This window comes from Oncorhynchus clarkii, unplaced genomic scaffold (genome assembly GCF_045791955.1).
Source record: "Oncorhynchus clarkii lewisi isolate Uvic-CL-2024 unplaced genomic scaffold, UVic_Ocla_1.0 unplaced_contig_6254_pilon_pilon, whole genome shotgun sequence".
NCBI lineage: Eukaryota > Metazoa > Chordata > Actinopteri > Salmoniformes > Salmonidae > Oncorhynchus > Oncorhynchus clarkii.
The window spans coordinates 630-19,814 of NW_027259948.1; the positions used below are offsets into that span (position 1 = coordinate 630).

Below are 19,185 nucleotides of genomic sequence, written 5' to 3' on the forward strand. Positions count from 1 at the left end.
GACCAAGTCCATATTATGGCAAGAACAGCTTATATAAGCAAAGAGTAACAATTGTCTATCATTACTTTAAGACACGAAGGTCAGTCAATCCGGAAAATGTCCGTAACTTTGAAAGTTTCTTCAAGTGCAGTCGCAAAAACCATCAAGCGCTATGATGACGCTGGCTCTCATGAGGACCTCCACAGGAAAGGAAGACCCAGAGTTACCTCTGCTGCAGAGGATAAGTTCATTAGAGTTAATTAGAGTTAACTGCCCAAATAAATGCTTCACAGAGTTTAAGTAACAGACAAGAGTTCAAGTAACAGACACATCTCAAGATCATCTGTTCAGAGGAGACTGCGTTTATCAGTTCTTCATGGTTGAATTGCTGCAAAGAACCCACTACTAAAAGGACATCAATAAGAAGAAGAGACTTGCTTGGGCCAAGAAACACGAACAATGGACATTAGACCAGTGGAAATCTGTCCTTTGGTCTGATGAATCCAAATTTGCGATTTTTGGTTCCAAACGCTGTGTCTTTGTGAGACGTGAGTAGGTGAACAGATGATCTTTGCATGTGTAGTTCCCACCGTGAAGCATGGAGGAGGAGGTGCGATGGTATGCGGGTGCTTTGCTGGTGACGTTGTCAGTGATTTATTTAGAATTGAAGGCACACTTAACCAGGTTGACAACCACAGCATTCTGCAGCGATACTCTATCCCATCTGGTTTGCGCTTAATGGGACCGTCATTTGTTTTTCCACAGGACAATGAGCCAAAACACAGAGTGAAGGGAAAGCAACCAATAAGTGTTCAGCATATGTTGGAACTTCTTCAAGACTGTTGAAAAAAGCATTTCAGTTGAAGCTAGTTCACAGAATGCCAAGAGTGTGCAAAGCTGTCAAGGCAAAGGGTGGCTACTTTGAAGAATCTCAAATATAAAAGATATATATACTGAACTGAAATATAAAGATATACTGAACAGAAATATAAATGCAGCCTTCCGAGTGGTGCAGGGTATAAGGCACTGCATTGTGCTCGTTGCATTAATACAGATTCTGGTTTGATACCCAGCTCTGTCGCAGCCGGCCACAACCGGGAGAGCCAATTGGCCCAGCGTCGTCCGGGTTGGGGGAGGGTTTGTCCTCTAGCAACTCCTGTGGCGGGCCGGGCGCATGCGTGAGAATTGTGTCAAGAAGTATTGCGATTGTGTTTCGGGGGACGCATAAGCTACAGCTAGCTAGCACTGCAGTGCATAACATGTGGTGAGTAGTTGGCTCAAAGAGAGAGAAAGACAATAGTTGAACAAATTAGGAGAAGGGAGAGAGAGAGGACGCATGGCTGTTGACGTTCGCCTCTCCCGAGTCCGTACGGGAGTTGCAGCAGTGAGATGAGATAAGACTAACTTCCAATTGACAAAAATTGGGGAGAAAAAGGAGGTGAAAAATATAAACATAATAATAATAATTTTAAAAATGTCTGCCCCAAATATTTAGCTTTTTTTTATTTTACCCAAAATATTATGACATTAGCGATTGGCCAAAATGTAAAAAATGTGAACATCTAAATCAACATTGTGTCGAACCCTTGAGACAACGGAGAGATGTTACTAATGAGCTTTGTGTCTGTCTCCAAGTTTTGGACTTCCACACAGAATTACTTCTTTACTTATTTAATGTTTAAGGAAGTGTGTAGGTCACATTCTGTATCATTCAGCTGTGAGGGTTATATATTAAGAACAACCTGCTCAATAGGAATACAGCGACTTCTGTGTCTTGAGTGTCAGAGAACTGTCTGGTGTTTAGTGTTCTGACTTGTAAAACAGGATGAATAATTCATGTTAACATATTACCAGGAAGCTCTACAACATTTGTTTTAAAATCACACCAAGATTGTTTTAAATGATGAAATGTTTGGAAATTGACCTCAGGTTACTGAGGGATCTGATTTGGATTAATTTGCTACAGATTTTGATGTGAATATTCTCAAATCTGCATAAAACAATATATGCCTTTTCCCACCAGAAATGTTTCTATCAAACAAACTTATTGCGATAAAAGGCATGATTACGTAGTGCATTCCCATGTACCGAATGAAAAATACAAGTTAAATGGCTTTCCATCTCATTTTCACACATGACTGCAAATCCCTTAAAAGTGTCTGCTAAATGGCAGATATATCCACTGATTCTACTAAACATTTGGAACAACTTCCTAATATGGAGTTGGACACTCCCCTTTTCCCCCCAGAACAGCCTCAATTAGTCAGGGCATGGTCTCTGCAAGGTGTCGACAAGCGTTCCACAGGAATGCTGGCCCATGTTGACTCCAGTGCTTCCCACAATTGTGTCAAATTGGTTGGATGTTCTTTGGGTGCAGTGGAGGCTCCTCAGAGGAGGAAGGGGAGCCCCATTTTCAGAAGAATAAAAATGGTAAAACATTTAGAAAGTAATTGTTATCCTTTTTAGATCAAACTACACCAAATATAATCACATCACCAAATAATTGATTAAAACATAGTATTTTGCATCCTCCTCTGGGTACATTGACTTCAATACAAAACCTAGGAGGCTCATGGTTCTCAAGGCCTTCCATAGACTTACACAGTAATTATGACAACTTCTGGAGGACGTCCTCCAACCTATCAGAGCTCTTGCAGCATGAACTGACATGTTGTCCACCCAATGAAAGGATCAGAGAATGAATCTAGTATGAGCTACAGCTAGCTAGCACTGCAGTGCATAAAATGTGGTGAGTAGTTGACTCAAAGAGAGAAAAAGACAATAGTTGAGCAGTTTTGAAAAAAATTAGGAGAAGGGAGAGAGAGAGAGTTTGTCATTTATTTTTCACTTTCAGTTTCACTTACTAGCAAATGCAGCTAGCAAGTTTAGCCTACTCAAACAGAACGATGCTATGCTAAAAGAATCATCCTCCCTCATCTTAAACCGCAATGACTGCTACTGTTTGGGTGGTGGACCAGTCTTGGTACACATGGGAAACTGTAGCGTTGCAGTTCTTAACGCAAACCGGTGTGCCTGGCACCTAATACCATACCCCGTTCAAAGACACTTCAATATTTTGTCTTCCCAATTCACCCTCTGAATGGCACACACACACAATCTATGCCTCAATTGTCTCAAGGCTTAAAAATCATTATTTAACCGGCCTCCTCCCTTCATCTACACAGATTGAAGTGGATTTAACTAGTGACATCAGTAAGGGATCATACCTTTAGCCTGGATTCACCTAGTCAGTCTATGTCATGGAAGGAGCAGGTGTTCTTAATTTAAATTTTGTAGACTCAGTGTAAAGCACTACAGATAATCAAGTGCTATTTGCATGTGATGCATTTGCTCTATTGTGTCCAGCAGGGCAAGTAGTTCTGACATCATAATACATCCTTCTGATAATCAAGTGATATTTGGAATGTCTGAGTAGTTCCATCTGATGTCATAATACACCCTTCTGATAATCAAGTGATGTTTGGAATGTCTGAGTAGTTCTATATGATGTCATAATACACCCCTCTGATAATCAAGGGCTATTTGCATGTGATGCATTTGCTCTGTTGTTTACAGGTTTATTCGTATTTTATAGAGCGTGGCTTTAAGGAAATAGTACCGTCACATCTAGATTAAAACTAATGTGAAAAATGAGCAGAGAAAATGTGTATTTAACACGCTACCTATTCATCTAAGTTATTCTGCCCTTGAAGTGCGTTCCCATGCAAAACTAGACAGATAGATAGCTAACAACTAAGTATTCAATAAAACTTCCAAGGCTTGACTTTTCTTGAATTAATATTGAATTAATATTCAAAATGTTTAGGTTGTGAAACTACAAAATACAGAAAATAATATACTTTAGTATTCAATTCACATCGATATACTGTAGCTGTACATTATACATTTCAAGTTGAAGTTGCATAAATACAAAGCACATGCCAATGTACCATGTGTCTGGCATGATGCCAAACAATATAGCTAATTGTTACTCATATGGTAATTGGCTAACTCCTTTAATTACTCTAATAATGTGCAACCACCTCTGTACAATAGCATAACGAATTCTCTACTTACTGTTTCCGTACAGTCTTGCTAAGTACCAGAAAGCTCCACTAGGGGGCGATAAACACCATGGAACACGATGAAAATCCATCGTTACCACTGTAATAAAACAGTCTGTTACCTTCTGACAGGATGGCGGCACAGAAGTATTTATTCATTATCTACATATTCATATTACGCTTCTACGTCTGTGAACAGGAACGTATTATTTGTAAGACGTAAGAGAAAATATATCAGCTTATTGTTAAATTATTATGACGTTCTTTCCAATGCAAAACGTGTCCTGACTATTGTTTCCAAACTGCGTTACCCACTCCAGCCAGCAGATGGCGATGAGCGCCTTTCAGGTGATGCTTGTAGCGTGACGTATAATGGACTGGACGGGACGCTTCTTCAGGAACAACAAGGCGGCTACTCTTTCAACCACCTCGGTAGCTTGCTAGCCAACATAAAACTGGAAGATTGTCGCTTTAGACCACGTTAATGTAAATTATGTAATCTCAGTGTTGTAAACGCAGTTCAGTTGACGTATTAACTGGTTAACTTGAACCAAATTTGCATGTTCAATTTGCAAACTTGTTAAAGATTGTTGCTAAGCCTAGCACTAAGCTAGTCGCTAATGCTAGCTAGCTAACATCCCTGACCATGAGCTCACTAAACTACTCCTCCCTTGCTAATGAAGAGGAGGTCTGCTCTATGGAGAAAGAAGCTCTGGCGATGAACATTGTCGTGAAAGAAGAAGAAGAGGAGGATATTACTGTGAAAGGAGAGGAAGAACCTTTCAGAATGAAAAAGGAGGAAGAGGAGGCTGTTTTAGTGAAAGAAGAGAAAGAGCCTTTTGGAGAGGAAGAGGATGCTGTCTCAATAAAGTTGAAGAAGGAAGACGTTTTGGGAGTGAAAGAGGAGGAGACAGAATATCAGATTAACACCAGTGAGTACTGTCTTCAACAGGGACACAAACTATGCAGTTGTTGAACTAATGTGTGGTTTTAAAGTGGCATTCTACTGAAGTTCTACACTTGAATATGTTGTTCAGTACTGTATAAATTGTTAAAGGTTCAATCTGCCATTGGTTCATATATTTTGGGGACTTCTCAATTAGATGTATTGAATTCTCCATGTGGTCTATATTAAAGTGCACCTCATCTAATATAACATACTTTTAAAATTCAATATTGGTGCATAATTTCTACTTAAATATCAAAGGGATGCAACAGGCACCCATTTCGTGGAACAACCCTTTAACATTTGCATTTTAGGCCCTTTTTAGAGATATCAATGCCTCTTGTAAGACTCTGTGATTGTAATAGTAGATCATAAGTTTACCATCTGTTTGATGTTCTCATTCACACAGGAGAGAGACATGACTATTGTGGATCCTCTGGGGAGCCTGAACAACATCCTGATGCTGACGAGGCAGAGAAGAGTCTCTCCAGATCAGAACACCAGATGGTACAGCTTGGTCTGGTCTAGCATACAGCTTGCTCTATCGGGGTCAGGTTTGGGTTTCTGTAAAGCACTTCATGACAACAGTGACATCAGCATCCATAATGATATGTGTTTGTGTCCCGTCTTTATGGTTACTAGGACAATGCTAGCCCTTCCTCCCTCCCGGAGTCGCCGTGTCGTGCCTCTCCCGGTAGCATCTTACTGCTGGGTATGAAGAGGTTGTCTGTGCTGCTGGTGGACTGCAGGAAAACAACAGGGCTGAGAGGAACTGTGAGAGGAGGAGAAGAGATGAAAGGATCAGATTTGACACATCAAAGTAAGTGCTGTAGTTTAGTTTGAACAAATACAATAGATCTGCCCACTGGTATCTGTTACCAGGACAACCAGCAGAGTTCTCTCTCCACAAAGAGCCGGAAGTGCTATCGGTTGGCGCAGAAGTTTGACAGTGTGTGCAACTCTGCAGAACTCTTGTTCGTTTTCAGCGTGCTTAGTTGTGAAGTGTTTAAAACTTCTTAAGACCAGCGGAACCTCTCGACAACATCCGCTGAAATGGCAGAGTGCGAAATGAAAAAATATTTTTGGGAAATATTTTACTTTCATACATTCACGAGTGCAATACACCAAATTAAAGCTTAACCTCTTGTTAATCTAGCCATCGTGTCCAATTTCAAAAATGCTATACAGCGAAAGCTCACCATACGATTATGTTAGGTCAGCACCTAGTCACAAAAAACATATAAACATTTTCCAGTCAAAGAGAGGAGTCACAAAAGGCAGAATTAGAGATAATATTAATCCCCAACCTTTGATGATCTTCATCAGATGGCACTCATAGGACTTCATGTTACATGTATTGTGTATGTTTTGTTCGATAAAGTTCATATTTATATCCAATTATCTCAGTTTACATTGGAGAGTTATGTTTAGTAATGTTATGCCTCGAAAACATCTGGCGAATTTGCAGAGGGCCACATCAATTTACAGAAATACTCATCAGAAACTTTGATAAAAGATACAAGTGTTATGCATAGAATTAAAGATATACTTCTCCTTAATGCAAGCACTGTGTCAGATTTCAAAAAAGCTTTACGGATAAAGCACAGCATACAATAATCTGAGGACAGCGCGAAGCCACAAAAACAAGCCATACAGATACCCACCATGTTGTGGAGTCAGAAATAGCGTTATAAATATTAACTTACCTTTGATGATCTTCATCGGAATGCACTCCCAGGAATCCCAGTTCCACAATAAATGTTTGTTTTGTTCGATAAAGTTCATCTTTATGTCCAAATACCTCCTTTTTGTTAACGCTTTTAGTTCACCAATCGAAATTCACAAGGCGCTGGCAAGTCCAGACGTAAGTCCAGACGAAAAGTCAAAGAAGTTCTATTACAGTTCGTAGAAACATGTCAAACTATGTATAGAATCAATCTTTAGGATGTTTTTATCATAAATCTTCAATAATGTTTCAACCGGACAATTCCTTTGTCTTTAGAAATGAAAAGGAACGCAGCTCGCTCACGGCCACGCGCGTGTGACTTAGCTCAAGGCATTCTACCAGACCCCTTAGTCAAACAGCTCTTATTCGCTCCCCCTTCATAGTAGAATCCTGCAACAAGGTTCTAAAGACTGTTGACAGCTAGTGGAAGCCTTGGGAAGTGCAATATGACCCAATTTACACGTTATATACGAAAGGCAATGACTTGAAAAACTACAAACCTCAGATTTCCCACTCTCTCCATGTAGTGTTGTACTGAAACAGCTGCTCTCCCTCTCTCTCCCTGTAGTGTTGTACTGAAACAGCTGCTCTCCCTCTCTCTCCCTGTAGTGTTGTACTGAAACAGCTGCTCTCCCTCTCTCTCCCTGTAGTGCTGTACTGAAACAGCTGCTCTCCCTCTCTCTCCCTGTAGTGTTGTACTGAAACAGCTGCTCTCCCTCTCTCTCCCTGTAGTGTTGTACTGAAACAGCTGCTCTCCCTCTCTCTCCATGTAGTGTTGTACTGAAACAGCTGCTCTCCCTCTCTCTCCCTGTAGTGTTGTACTGAAACAGCTGCTCTCCCTCTCTCTCCATGTAGTGCTGTACTGAAACAGCTGCTCCCCCTCCCTCTCTCCCTGTAGTGTTGTACTGAAACAGCTGCTCCCCCTCTCTCTCCCTGTAGTGCTGTACTGAAACGGCTGCTCTCCCTCTCTCTCCCTGTAGTGTTGTACTGAAACAGCTGATCTCCCTCTCTCTCCCTGTAGTGCTGTACTGAAACAGCTGCTCCCCCTCTCTCTCCCTGTAGTGCTGTACTGAAACAGCTGCTCTCCCTCTCTCTCCCTGTAGTGTTGTACTGAAACAGCTGCTCTCCCTCTCTCTCCCTGTAGTGTTGTACTGAAACAGCTGCTCTCCCTCTCTCTCCCTGTAGTGTTGTACTGAAACAGCTGCTCTCCCTCTCTCTCCATGTAGTGTTGTACTGAAACAGCTGCTCTCCCTCTCTCTCCCTGTAATGTTGTACTGAAACAGCTGCTCTCCCTCTCTCTCCCTGTAGTGTTGTACTGAAACAGCTGCTCTCCCTCTCTCTCCCTGTAGTGCTGTACTGAAACAGCTGCTCTCCCTCTCTCTCCCTGTAGTGTTGTACTGAAACAGCTGCTCTCCCTCTCTCTCCCTGTAGTGCTGTACTGAAACAGCTGCTTTCCCTCTCTCTCCCTGTAGTGTTGTACTGAAACAGCTGCTCTCCCTCTCTCTCTCCCTTTAGTGTTGTACTGAAACAGCTGCTCTCCCTCTCTCTCCATGTAGTGTTGTACTGAAACAGCTGCTCTCCCTCTCTCTCCATGTAGTGTTGTACTGAAACAGCTGCTCTCCCTCTCTCTCCCTGTAGTGTTATACTGAAACAGCTGCTCTCCCTCTCTCTCCCTGTAGTGCTGTACTGAAACAGCTGCTCTCCCTCTCTCTCCCTGTAGTGCTGTACTGAAACAGCTGCTCTCCCTCTCTCTCCATGTAGTGTTGTACTGAAACAGCTGCTCTCCCTCTCTCTCCCTGTAGTGCTGTACTGAAACAGCTGCTCTCCCTCTCTCTCCATGTAGTGTTGTACTGAAACAGCTGCTCTCCCTCTCTCTCCCTGTAGTGTTGTACTGAAACAGCTGCTCTCCCTCTCTCTCCATGTAGTGTTGTACTGAAACAGCTGCTCTCCCTCTCTCTCCCTGTAGTGCTGTACTGAAACAGCTGCTCTCCCTCTCTCTCCCTGTAGTGCTGTACTGAAACAGCTGCTCTCCCTCTCTCTCCCTGTAGTGTTGTACTGAAACAGCTGCTCTCCCTCTCTCTCCATGTAGTGCTGTACTGAAACAGCTGCTCTCCCCCTCTCTCTCCCTGTAGTGCTGTACTGAAACAGCTGCTCTCCCCCTCTCTCTCCCTGTAGTGTTGTACTGAAACAGCTGCTCTCCCTCTCTCTCCCTGTAGTGCTGTACTGAAACGGCTGCAAAACGTGACTCGTGACGTTGCTGCATGCGGGCCTCGCTCTGCTGCTTTGCCAGTTAATTTGTTATTTTATTGAAGTTATGGCCTTTGTCTTGCAGCTGGATTTTTTTTTATTTGTTTGAGAGAAAAAAACACTTTTCAACCTGTAAAACATACGTTCATTTTTTTTGTTGAGTTTATCTTTTTTCAGGACCCTGTCTTTCAAAGATACTTTGTAAAAATCCAAATAACTTCACAGATCTTCATTGTAAAGGTTCTAAACACAGTTTCCCATGTTTGTTCAATGAACCATAAACAAGTAACGTCAAACATATACAAATATGATGATGTCATAATGAATTCATGATACGTGAATTAACAAATATGATGATGTCATAATGAATTCATGACACGTGATTGAACAAATATGATGATGTGGGGCGGCAGGGCAGCCTAGTGGTTCGAGCGTTGGACTAGTAACCGGAAGGTTGCAATATCAAATCCCCGAGCTGACAAGGTACAAATCTGTCGTTCATCCCCTGAACAGGCAGTTAACCAACTGTTCCTAGGACGTCATTGAAAATTAGAATTTGTTCTTAACTGGCTTGCCTAGTTAAATAAAGATAAAAATAAATAAATGTCATAATGAATTCATGACACGTGAATGAACAAGCCTTTCTAAACACGGTGCCTTCATTATTATATACACTATATACGGTGCCTACATTATTATATACTCTATATACGGTGCATACATTATTATATACACTATATACGGTGCCTACATTATTATATACACTATATACGGTGCCTACATTATTATATACTCTATATACGGTGCATACATTATTATATACACTATATACGGTGCCTACACTATTATATACTCTATATACGGTGCCTACATTATTATATACACTATATACGGTGCATACATTATTATATACTCTATATACGGTGCATACATTATTATATACACTATATACGGTGCATACATTATTATATACACTATATACGGTGCCTACATTATTATATACACTATATACGGTGCATACATTATTATATACACTATATACGGTGCCTACATTATTATATACACTATATACGGTGCCTACATTATTATATACACTATATACGGTGCATACATTATTATATACACTATATACGGTGCCTACATTGTTATATACATGGTGCATACATTATTATATACACTATATACGGTGCCTACATTATTATATACACTATATACGGTGCATACATTATTATATACACTATATACGGTGCCTACATTATTATATACATGGTGCATACATTATTACATACACTATATACGGTGCCTACATTATTATATACATGGTGCCTACATTATTATATACATGGTGCCTACATTATTACATACACTATATACGGTGCCTACATTATTACATACACTATATACGGTGCCTACATTATTATATACATGGTGCCTACATTATTACATACACTATATACGGTGCCTTCGGAAAGTATACAGAACCCTTGACTTTTTCCGTGTTTTTTTACGTTACAGTCTGAATGTAATATTGAGGGGGCACCTGTGTAATGATCATGCTGTTTAATTAGCTTCTTGATATGCCACAACTGTCAAGGGAGATGTTACTGATGTGCTTTGTGTCTGTCTCCAAGTTTTGGACTTCCACACTTCTTTAGTTATTTAATGTTTAAAGAAGTGTTTAGGTCACATTCTGTATCATACACCTATGAAGGTTATATATTTACAACCACCTGCATGATAGGAACAACATCTGTGTCGTCTGTGTCTTGGGTGTCATAGAACTGTCTAGTTGTTTGTATTCTGACTTGTAAAACAGAAATAAAGATAAGTAATGTAAACATATCAGTAATTACCAGGAATTAAACCTCATAGCAAGCACTTTTATCATGGGGAGATTTCATTCTGTTCTCTCTTTAAATAAACACTGTCTTTGGCAGGAGGAAAACCAAACTTGGAGGAACCAGAGACGTCCAAACCAGCAAGACGACACCTCTGCTCCCAGATTGGAAAGAGTTTTACCAAGTTAGGAAGCCTGGAAAGACATGAAAGGGGACACACAGAACCGAAGCCACAAAATTGCACCCAGTGTGGAAGGAGTTTTAGCCACTTAGGAAATCTGAAAGCTCATGAGCGAACACACACACGGGAGAGGCCTTTCCATTGCTCCCAGTGTGGAAAGAATTTTAAGCGGTTAGACACTCTCAAAACCCATGAGCAAATACACACCGGGGAGAAGCCATACCATTGTGCCCAGTGTGGAAATAGTTTTAGCCAGTCAGGAAGCCTGAAAGTTCATGAGCGAATACATACAGGGGAGAAGTCATACCTTTGCGCCCAGTGTGGAAAGAGTTTCAGCCAGTCAGGAAGCCTGAAGGAACACATGAGACTGCACACAAGGGAGAAGCTTTACTACTGCTCACATTGTGGGAAGAGTTTTAACCATTTAGTTAGCATGAAAAGACATGAGAGGATACACACAGGAGCGAAGCCACATCCCTGCTCCCAGTGTGGAAAGAGTTTTAAGCGGTTAGACACCCTCAAAGCTCATGAGCGAATACACACAGGGGAGACACCATACCATTGCGCCCAGTGTGGAAATAGTTTTAGCCAGTCAGGAAGCCTGAAAATTCATGAGAGAATACACACAGGGGAGAAGCCATACCATTGTGGCCAGTGTGGAAAGAGTTTTAGCCTTTTAGAAAGCCTGAGAGTACATGAGCGAATACACACAGGGGAGAAGCCTTACCACTGCTCCCAGTGTTCAAAGTGTTTTACCCATTTAGGAAGCCTGAAGGAACACAGGAGACTGCACACAGGGGAGAAGCCTTACAAATGTTCAGACTGTGGGAAGACATATTACTCATCACAGACACTTAAAAGTCATGTGAGAATCCACACAGGAGAGAATGCTTACTTATCCTAGTGTGTGAACTCATTTTTCACATCACATTGTCCATTGTCTTATATTGTTGTCTGAGAATGTGTTTACCTGTCTTTACCATATGAAATTAAATGGTACAGGGTATACTCAAACATATATTTGTTTGTTTTTATTAGAAAACATGAAGTGAATATGGAGTCTGTCAGTTTGAATATAAAGAAGATCAGGTTCCTTCTTTAAAACTCTTTGTGTGTGTTTATCTGGGTGTGTCATTCCTCCAGCACTACAGATAATCAAGTGATATTTGGATGTGATGCATTTGTTCCATTGTTGACATTTGCATTGTTGGTCCACTGATGATTTAATGAAATGAAAATATTCAGACTAATAGAAAATGTTAATTGTATGTGTGTCCACATAACTGATTATGTGACTAACCTTGTGAAACTGTCCTATTATAATCTCCTGTTCTTGGGAGTATCATCCTGTGTTGCAAACCAATTTGCACCTGTGTCCTTGTATGAATAAAGTCCCTCCCAGGAACAGGAAACTATAAAGATATGTGCCCATCACTCAATGCTTCAGGAATTCAGACTGTCTACACTGCGCTGTGACTCTGTTATTCTCTCTGAGCTCAGAAATAAAGAGACTTGGTTTGACTTGGACTCCACCCAACTTGCAACCTAAATCCAATGACAGTTGACATGTTGTGTTGATTTCATGTTGAATTCACTTTAGTTGATGACTCTTAAAATAAATGTAAATAGAAACTAGATGTTGAACTGACCTCTGAAATAACACATATGGAATCATGTAGTAACCAAAAAAGTTTCAATCAAAATATTTTAGATTCTTCAAAGTAGCCACCCTTTGCACTGATGACAGCTTTGCACACTCTTGGCATTCTCTCAACCAGCTTCATGAGGTTGTCACCTGGAATGCATTTCAATTAACAGATGTGCCTTCTTAAAGTTAATTTCTGGAATTTCTTTCCTACTTAATGCGTTTGAGACAATCAGCTGTGTTGTGACAAGGTGGGGGGGGGGGGGTATACAGAAGATAGCCCTATTGGGTAAAAGACCAAGTCCATATTATGGCAAGAACAGCTTATATAAGTAAAGAGTAACAATTGTCCATCGTTACTTTAAGACACGAAGGTCAGTCAATCCGGAAAATTTCCGGAATTTTGAAAGTTTCTTCAAGTGCAGTCGAAAAACCATCGAGCGCTATGATGAAACTGGCTCTCATGAGGATCTCCACAGGAAAGGAAGACCCAGAGTTACCTCTGCTGCAGAGGATAAGTTCATTAGAGTTAATTAGAGTTAACTGCCCAAATAAATGCTTCACAGAGTTCAAGTAACAGACACATCTCAAGATCATCTGTTCAGAGACTGCGTTTATCAGTCCTTCATGGTCGAATTGCTGCAAAGAAACCACTACTAAAAGGACATCAATAAGAAGAAGAGACTTGCTTGGGCCAAGAAACACGAACAATGGACATTAGACCGGTGGATATCTGTCCTTGGGTCTGATGAGTCCAAATGTGAGATTTTTGGTTCCAAACGCTGTGTCTTTGTGAGACGTGAGTAGGTGAACGGATGATCTTTGCATGTCTAATTCCCACCGTGAAGCATGGAGGAGGAGGTGCGATGGTATGCGGGTGCTTTGCTGGTGACGTTGTCAGTGATTTATTTAGAATTCAAGGCACACTTAACCAGGTTGACAACCATAGCATTCTGCAGCGATACTCTATCCCATCTGGTTTGCGCTTAGTGGGACCATCATTTGTTTCATTTGTTTTTCCACAGGACAATGAGCCAAAACACAGAGTGAAGGGAAAGCAACCAATAAGTGTTCAGCATATGTTGGAACTTCTTCAAGACTGTTGAAAAAAGCATTTCAGTTGAAGCTAGTTCACAGAATGCCAAGAGTGTGCAAAGCTGTCAAGGCAAAGGGTGGCTACTTTGAAGAATCTCAAATATAAAAGATATATATACTGAACTGAAATATAAAGATATACTGAACAGAAATATCAATGCAGCCTTCCGAGTGGCGCAGCGTCTAAGGCACTGCATTGTGCTCGCTGCATTAATACAGATTCTGGTTTGATACCCAGCTAAGTCGCAGCCGGCCACAACCGGGAGAGCCAATTGGCCCAGCGTCGTCCGGGTTGGGGGGGGGGGGGGGGGGGGGGTTGGCCGGTCAGGATGTCCTCTAGCAACTCCTGTGGCGGGAATCTGCATAAAACAATATATGCCTTTTCCCACCAGAAATGTTTCTATCAAACAAACTTATTGCGATAAAAGGCTTTGCATGATTACGTAGTGAATTCCCATGTACCGAATGAAAAATACAAGTTAAATGGCTTTCCATCTCATTTTCACACATGACTGCAAATCCCGTTGGATAAAAGTGTCTGCTAAATGACAGATATATCCACTGATTCTACCAAACATTTGGAACAACTTCCTAATATGGAGTTGGACACTCCCCTTTCCCCCCAGAACAGCCTCAATTAGTCAGGGCATGGTCTCTGCAAGGTGTCGACAAGCGTTCCATAGGAATGCTGGCCCATGTTGACTCCAGTGCTTCCCACAATTGTGTCAAATTGGTTGGATGTTCTTTGGGTGCAGTGGAGGCTCCTCAGAGGAGGAAGGGGAGCCCCATTTTCAGAAGAATAAAAATGGTAAAACATTTAAAACATTTAATCCTTTTTAGATAAAACTATACTAAATATAATCACATCACCAAATAATTGATTAAAACATAGTATTTTGCATCCTCCTCTGGGTACATTGACTTCAATACAAAACCTAGGAGGCTCATGGTTCTCAAGCCCTTCCATAGACTTACACAGTAATTATGACAACTTCCGGAGGACGTCCTCCAACCTATCAGAGCTCTTGCAGCATGAACTGACATGTTGTCCACCCAATGAAAGGATCAGAGAACGAATCTAGTATGAGCTAAAGCTAGGTAGCACTGCAGTGCATAAAATGTGGTGAGTAGTTGACTCAAAGAGAGAAAAAGACAATAGTTTAACAGTTTTGAACAAATTAGGAGAAGCAAGAGAGTTTTGGTAATTTATTTTCCACTTTCAGTTTCACTTACTTAGCTAGCAAGTTTAGCCTACTCAAACAGAGCGATGCTATGCTAAAAGAATCATCCTCCCTCATCTTAAACCACATTGACCTCTACTGTTTTGGTGGTGGACCAGTCTTGGTACACATGGGAAACTGTAGCGTTGCAGTTCTTGATGCAAACCGGTGCACCTGGCACCTAATACCATACCCCATTCAAAGACACTTCAATATTTTGTCTTCCCAATTCACCCTCTGAAGGGCACAATCTATGCCTCAATTGTCTCAAGGCTTAAAAATCCTTATTTAACCTGCCCCCTTCATCTACACTGATTGAAGTGGATTTGTCTAGTGACATCAGTAAGGGATCATACCTTTAGCCTGGATTCACCTGGTCAGTCTAAGTCATGGAAGGAGCAGGTGTTCTTAATGTTTTGTCTACCCAGTGTAAAGCACTACAGATAATCAAGTGCTATTTGCATGTGATGCAATTGTTCTATTGTGTCCAGCAGGGCAAGTAGTTCTGACGTCATAATACATCCTTCTGATAATCAAGTGATATTTGGAATGTCTGAGTAGTTCTATATTGTTACTCATATGGTAATTGGCTAACTCCTTTAATTACTCTAATAATGTACAACCACCTCTGTAAAATAACAAAGCATATTACACTAGAAACAGTAACAAAACTTCAGTATTGTATGTTTTACAATTCGTTTACATGACGCACGAGCAAAGGAATACAGCTGACGGCATACATGATTGGCAAGGTAATTTGTGTGACTAAATGCAACCAACTAACATTGATAAGTAAGCAATTATATCAATAACAAGATTATCATCACTAGCAACATGCTTGAATCGAACTTACAAACAAATATTTTCCGAGGCTGAAGCGTGACAAGAAATAACTGCACTGAAAGACCTGAACCGTAGCGCTGCTTCTATGCGCGCAGAACGAATTCTTCACTTACTGTTTTCGTACAGTCTTTCTAAGTACCAGGAACCTCCACTAGGGGGCGATAAACACCATGGAACACAATGAAAATCCATCGGTACCACTGTAATAAAACAGTCTGTTACCTTCTGACAGGATGGCGGCACAGAAGCATTTATTCATTATCTACATATTCATATTAAGCTTCTACGTCTGTGTACAGGAACGTATTATTTGTAAGACGTAAGAGAAGATATATCAGCTTATTGTTAAATTATGACGTTCTTTCCAACACAAAAAGTGTAGTAACTATTGTTTCCAAACTGCGTTACCCACTCCAGTCAGCAGATGGCGATGGGCGTCTTTCGGGTGATGATTCTTGCGTGACGTATAATGGACTGGACGGGACGCTTCTTCAGGAACAACAAGGCGCCAACTCTTTCAACCACCTCGGTAGCCAACATAAAAGTGGAAGATTGACGCTTTAGACCATGTTAATGTACATTATGTAATCTCAGTGTTGTAAATGCAGTTCAGTTGACGTATTAACTGGTTAACTTGAACCTAATTTGCATGTTCAATTTGCAAACTTGTTAAAGATTGTTGCTGAGCCTAGCACTAGGCTAGTCGCTATTGCTAGCAGGCTAACATCACTGACCACGAGTTCACTAAACTACTCATCCCCTGCTAAAGAAGAAGAGGTCTGCTGTACGGAGAAAGAATCTCTGGCGATGAACATTGTCGTGAAAGAAGAAGAAGAAGAGGAGGATATGACTGTGAAAGGAGAGGAAGAACCTTCCAGAATGAAAAAGGAGGAAGAGGAGGCTGTTATAGTGAAAGAAGAGAAAGAACCTTTTAGAGAGGAAGAGGATGCTGTCTCAATAAAGTTGAAGGAGGAAGACATTTTGGGAGTGAAAGAGGAGGAGACAGAAGATCAGATTAACACCAGTGAGTACTGTCTTCAACAGGGGCACAAACTATGCCGTTGTTGAACTAATGTGTGGTTTTTAAGTGGCATTCTACTGAAGTTCTACACTTGAATATGTTGTTCAGTACTATATAAATTGTTAAATGGTCAATCTGCCATTGGTTCATATATTTTTGGGACTTTTCAATTCGATGTATTGAATTCTCCATGTTGTCTATATTAAAGTTCCCCTCATCTAATATAACAGGCTGTTAAAATTCTATATTGGTGCATATTTTCTACTTAAAATAACAAAGGGATGCAACAGGCACCCATTTCGTGGAACAACCCTTTAACATTTGCATTTTAGGCCCTTTTTAGAGATATTAATGCCTCGTCTAAGACCCTTTGTGATTGTAATAGTAGATCATAAGTTTAGCATCTGTTTGATGTTCTAGTTCACACAGGAGAGAGACATGACTATCGTGGATCCTCTGGGGAGCCTCTATTATTATTATTATATACACTATATACGGTGCCTTCATTATTATATACACGGTGCCTACATTATTATATACACTATATACGGTGCCTACCTTATTATATACACTATATACCTTGCCTACATTATAATATACACTATATACGGTGCCTACATTATTATATACACTATATACGGTGCCTACCTTATTATATACACTATATATGGTGCCTACATTATTATATACACTATATACGGTGCCTACATTATTACATACACTATATACGGTGCCTACCTTATTATATACACTATATATGGTGCCTACATTATTAAATACACTATATACGGTGCCTACATTATTATATACACTATATACGGTCCCTACATTATTATAGACACTATACACGGTGCCTACATTATTATATACACTATATACGGTGCCTACATTATTATATACACTATATACGGTAACTTCATTATTATATACACTATATACGGTGCCTACATTTAATTCTCCATGTGGTCTATATTAAAGTGCACCTCATCTAATATAACATACTTTTAAAATTCAATATTGGTGCATAATTTCTACTTAAATATCAAAGGGATGCAACAGGCACCCATTTCGTGGAACAACCCTTTAACATTTGCATTTTAGGCCCTGTTTAGAGATATCAAATCCTCTTGTAAGACCCTTTGTGATTGTAATAGTAGATCATAAGTTTACCACCTGTTTGATGTTCTAGTTCACACAGGAGAGAGACATGACTATTGTGGATCCTCTGGGGAGCCTCAACAACATCCTGATGCTGACGAGGCAGAGAAGAGTCTCTCCAGATCAGAACACCAGATGGTACAGCTTGGTCTGGTCTAGAATACAGCTTGCTCTCTCTGGGTCTGGGCTGGGTTTCTGTAAAGCACTTTATGTCAACAGTGACATCAGCATCCATAATGGTATGTGTCTGTGTCCCCTCTTTATGGTTACCAGGACAACGCTAGCCCTTCCTCCCTCCCTGAGTCCCTGTATTGTACCTCTCCCGGTAGCTCCTTACTCCTGGGTATGAAGAGGTTGTCTGGGCTGCTGGTGGACTGCAGGAAAACAACAGGGCTGAGTGGAACTGTGAGAGGAGGAGCAGAGAAGAACAGATTAGATTTCACACATCAAAGTAAGTGCTGTAGTTTAGTTTGAACAAATACAATAGATCTGCCCACTTGTATCTGTTACCAGGACAACCAGCAGAGTTCTCTCTCCACAAAGAGCCGGAAGTGCTATCGGTTGGCGCAGAAGTTTGACAGTGTGTGCAACTCTGCAGAACTCTTGTTCGTTTTCAGCGTGCTTAGTTGTGAAGTGTTTAAAACTTCTTAAGACTAGCGGAACCCCTCGACAACATCCGCTGAAATGGCAGAGTGCGAAATGAAAAAGTATTTTTGGGAAATATTTTACTTTCATACATTCACTAGTGCAATACACCAAATTAAAGCTTAACCTCTTGTTAATCTAGCCATCGTGTCCAATTTCAAAAATGCTATACAGCGAAAGCTCACCATACGATTATGTTAGGTCAGCACCTAGTCACAAAAAACATATAAACATTTTCCAGTCAAAGAGAGGAGTCACAAAAGGCAGAAATAGAGATAAAAATTAATCCCCAACCTTTGATGATCTTCATCAGATGGCACTCATAGGACTTCATGTTACACAATACATGTATGTTTTGTTGGATAAAGTTCATATTAGTATCCAAATATCTCAGTTTACATTGGAGCGTTTGTTCAGTAATGTTGTGCCTCGAAAACATCTGGCGAATTTGCAGAGATCCAAATCAATTTACAGAAATACTCATCATAAAATTTGATAAAAGATATAAGTGTTATGCATAGAATTAAATATATACTTCTCCTTAATGCAAGCACTGTGTCAGATTTCAAAAAAGCTT

At 40.5% G+C, this 19,185-nt stretch overlaps 1 protein-coding gene across 1 annotated transcript; it reads left to right on the forward strand.

Moving 5' to 3' along the window:
* The first annotated feature begins 6,197 nt into the window (after positions 1–6,197).
* Positions 6,198–12,045, forward strand: LOC139401004 (zinc finger protein 135-like). The gene is made up of 2 exons (XM_071145528.1): positions 6,198–6,204; positions 10,900–12,045. Exons 1-2 carry the CDS (start codon positions 6,198–6,200, stop codon positions 11,883–11,885), a joined length of 993 nt encoding a protein of 330 aa, XP_071001629.1. The 3' UTR covers positions 11,886–12,045.
* The last annotated feature ends 7,140 nt before the right edge of the window (positions 12,046–19,185 follow it).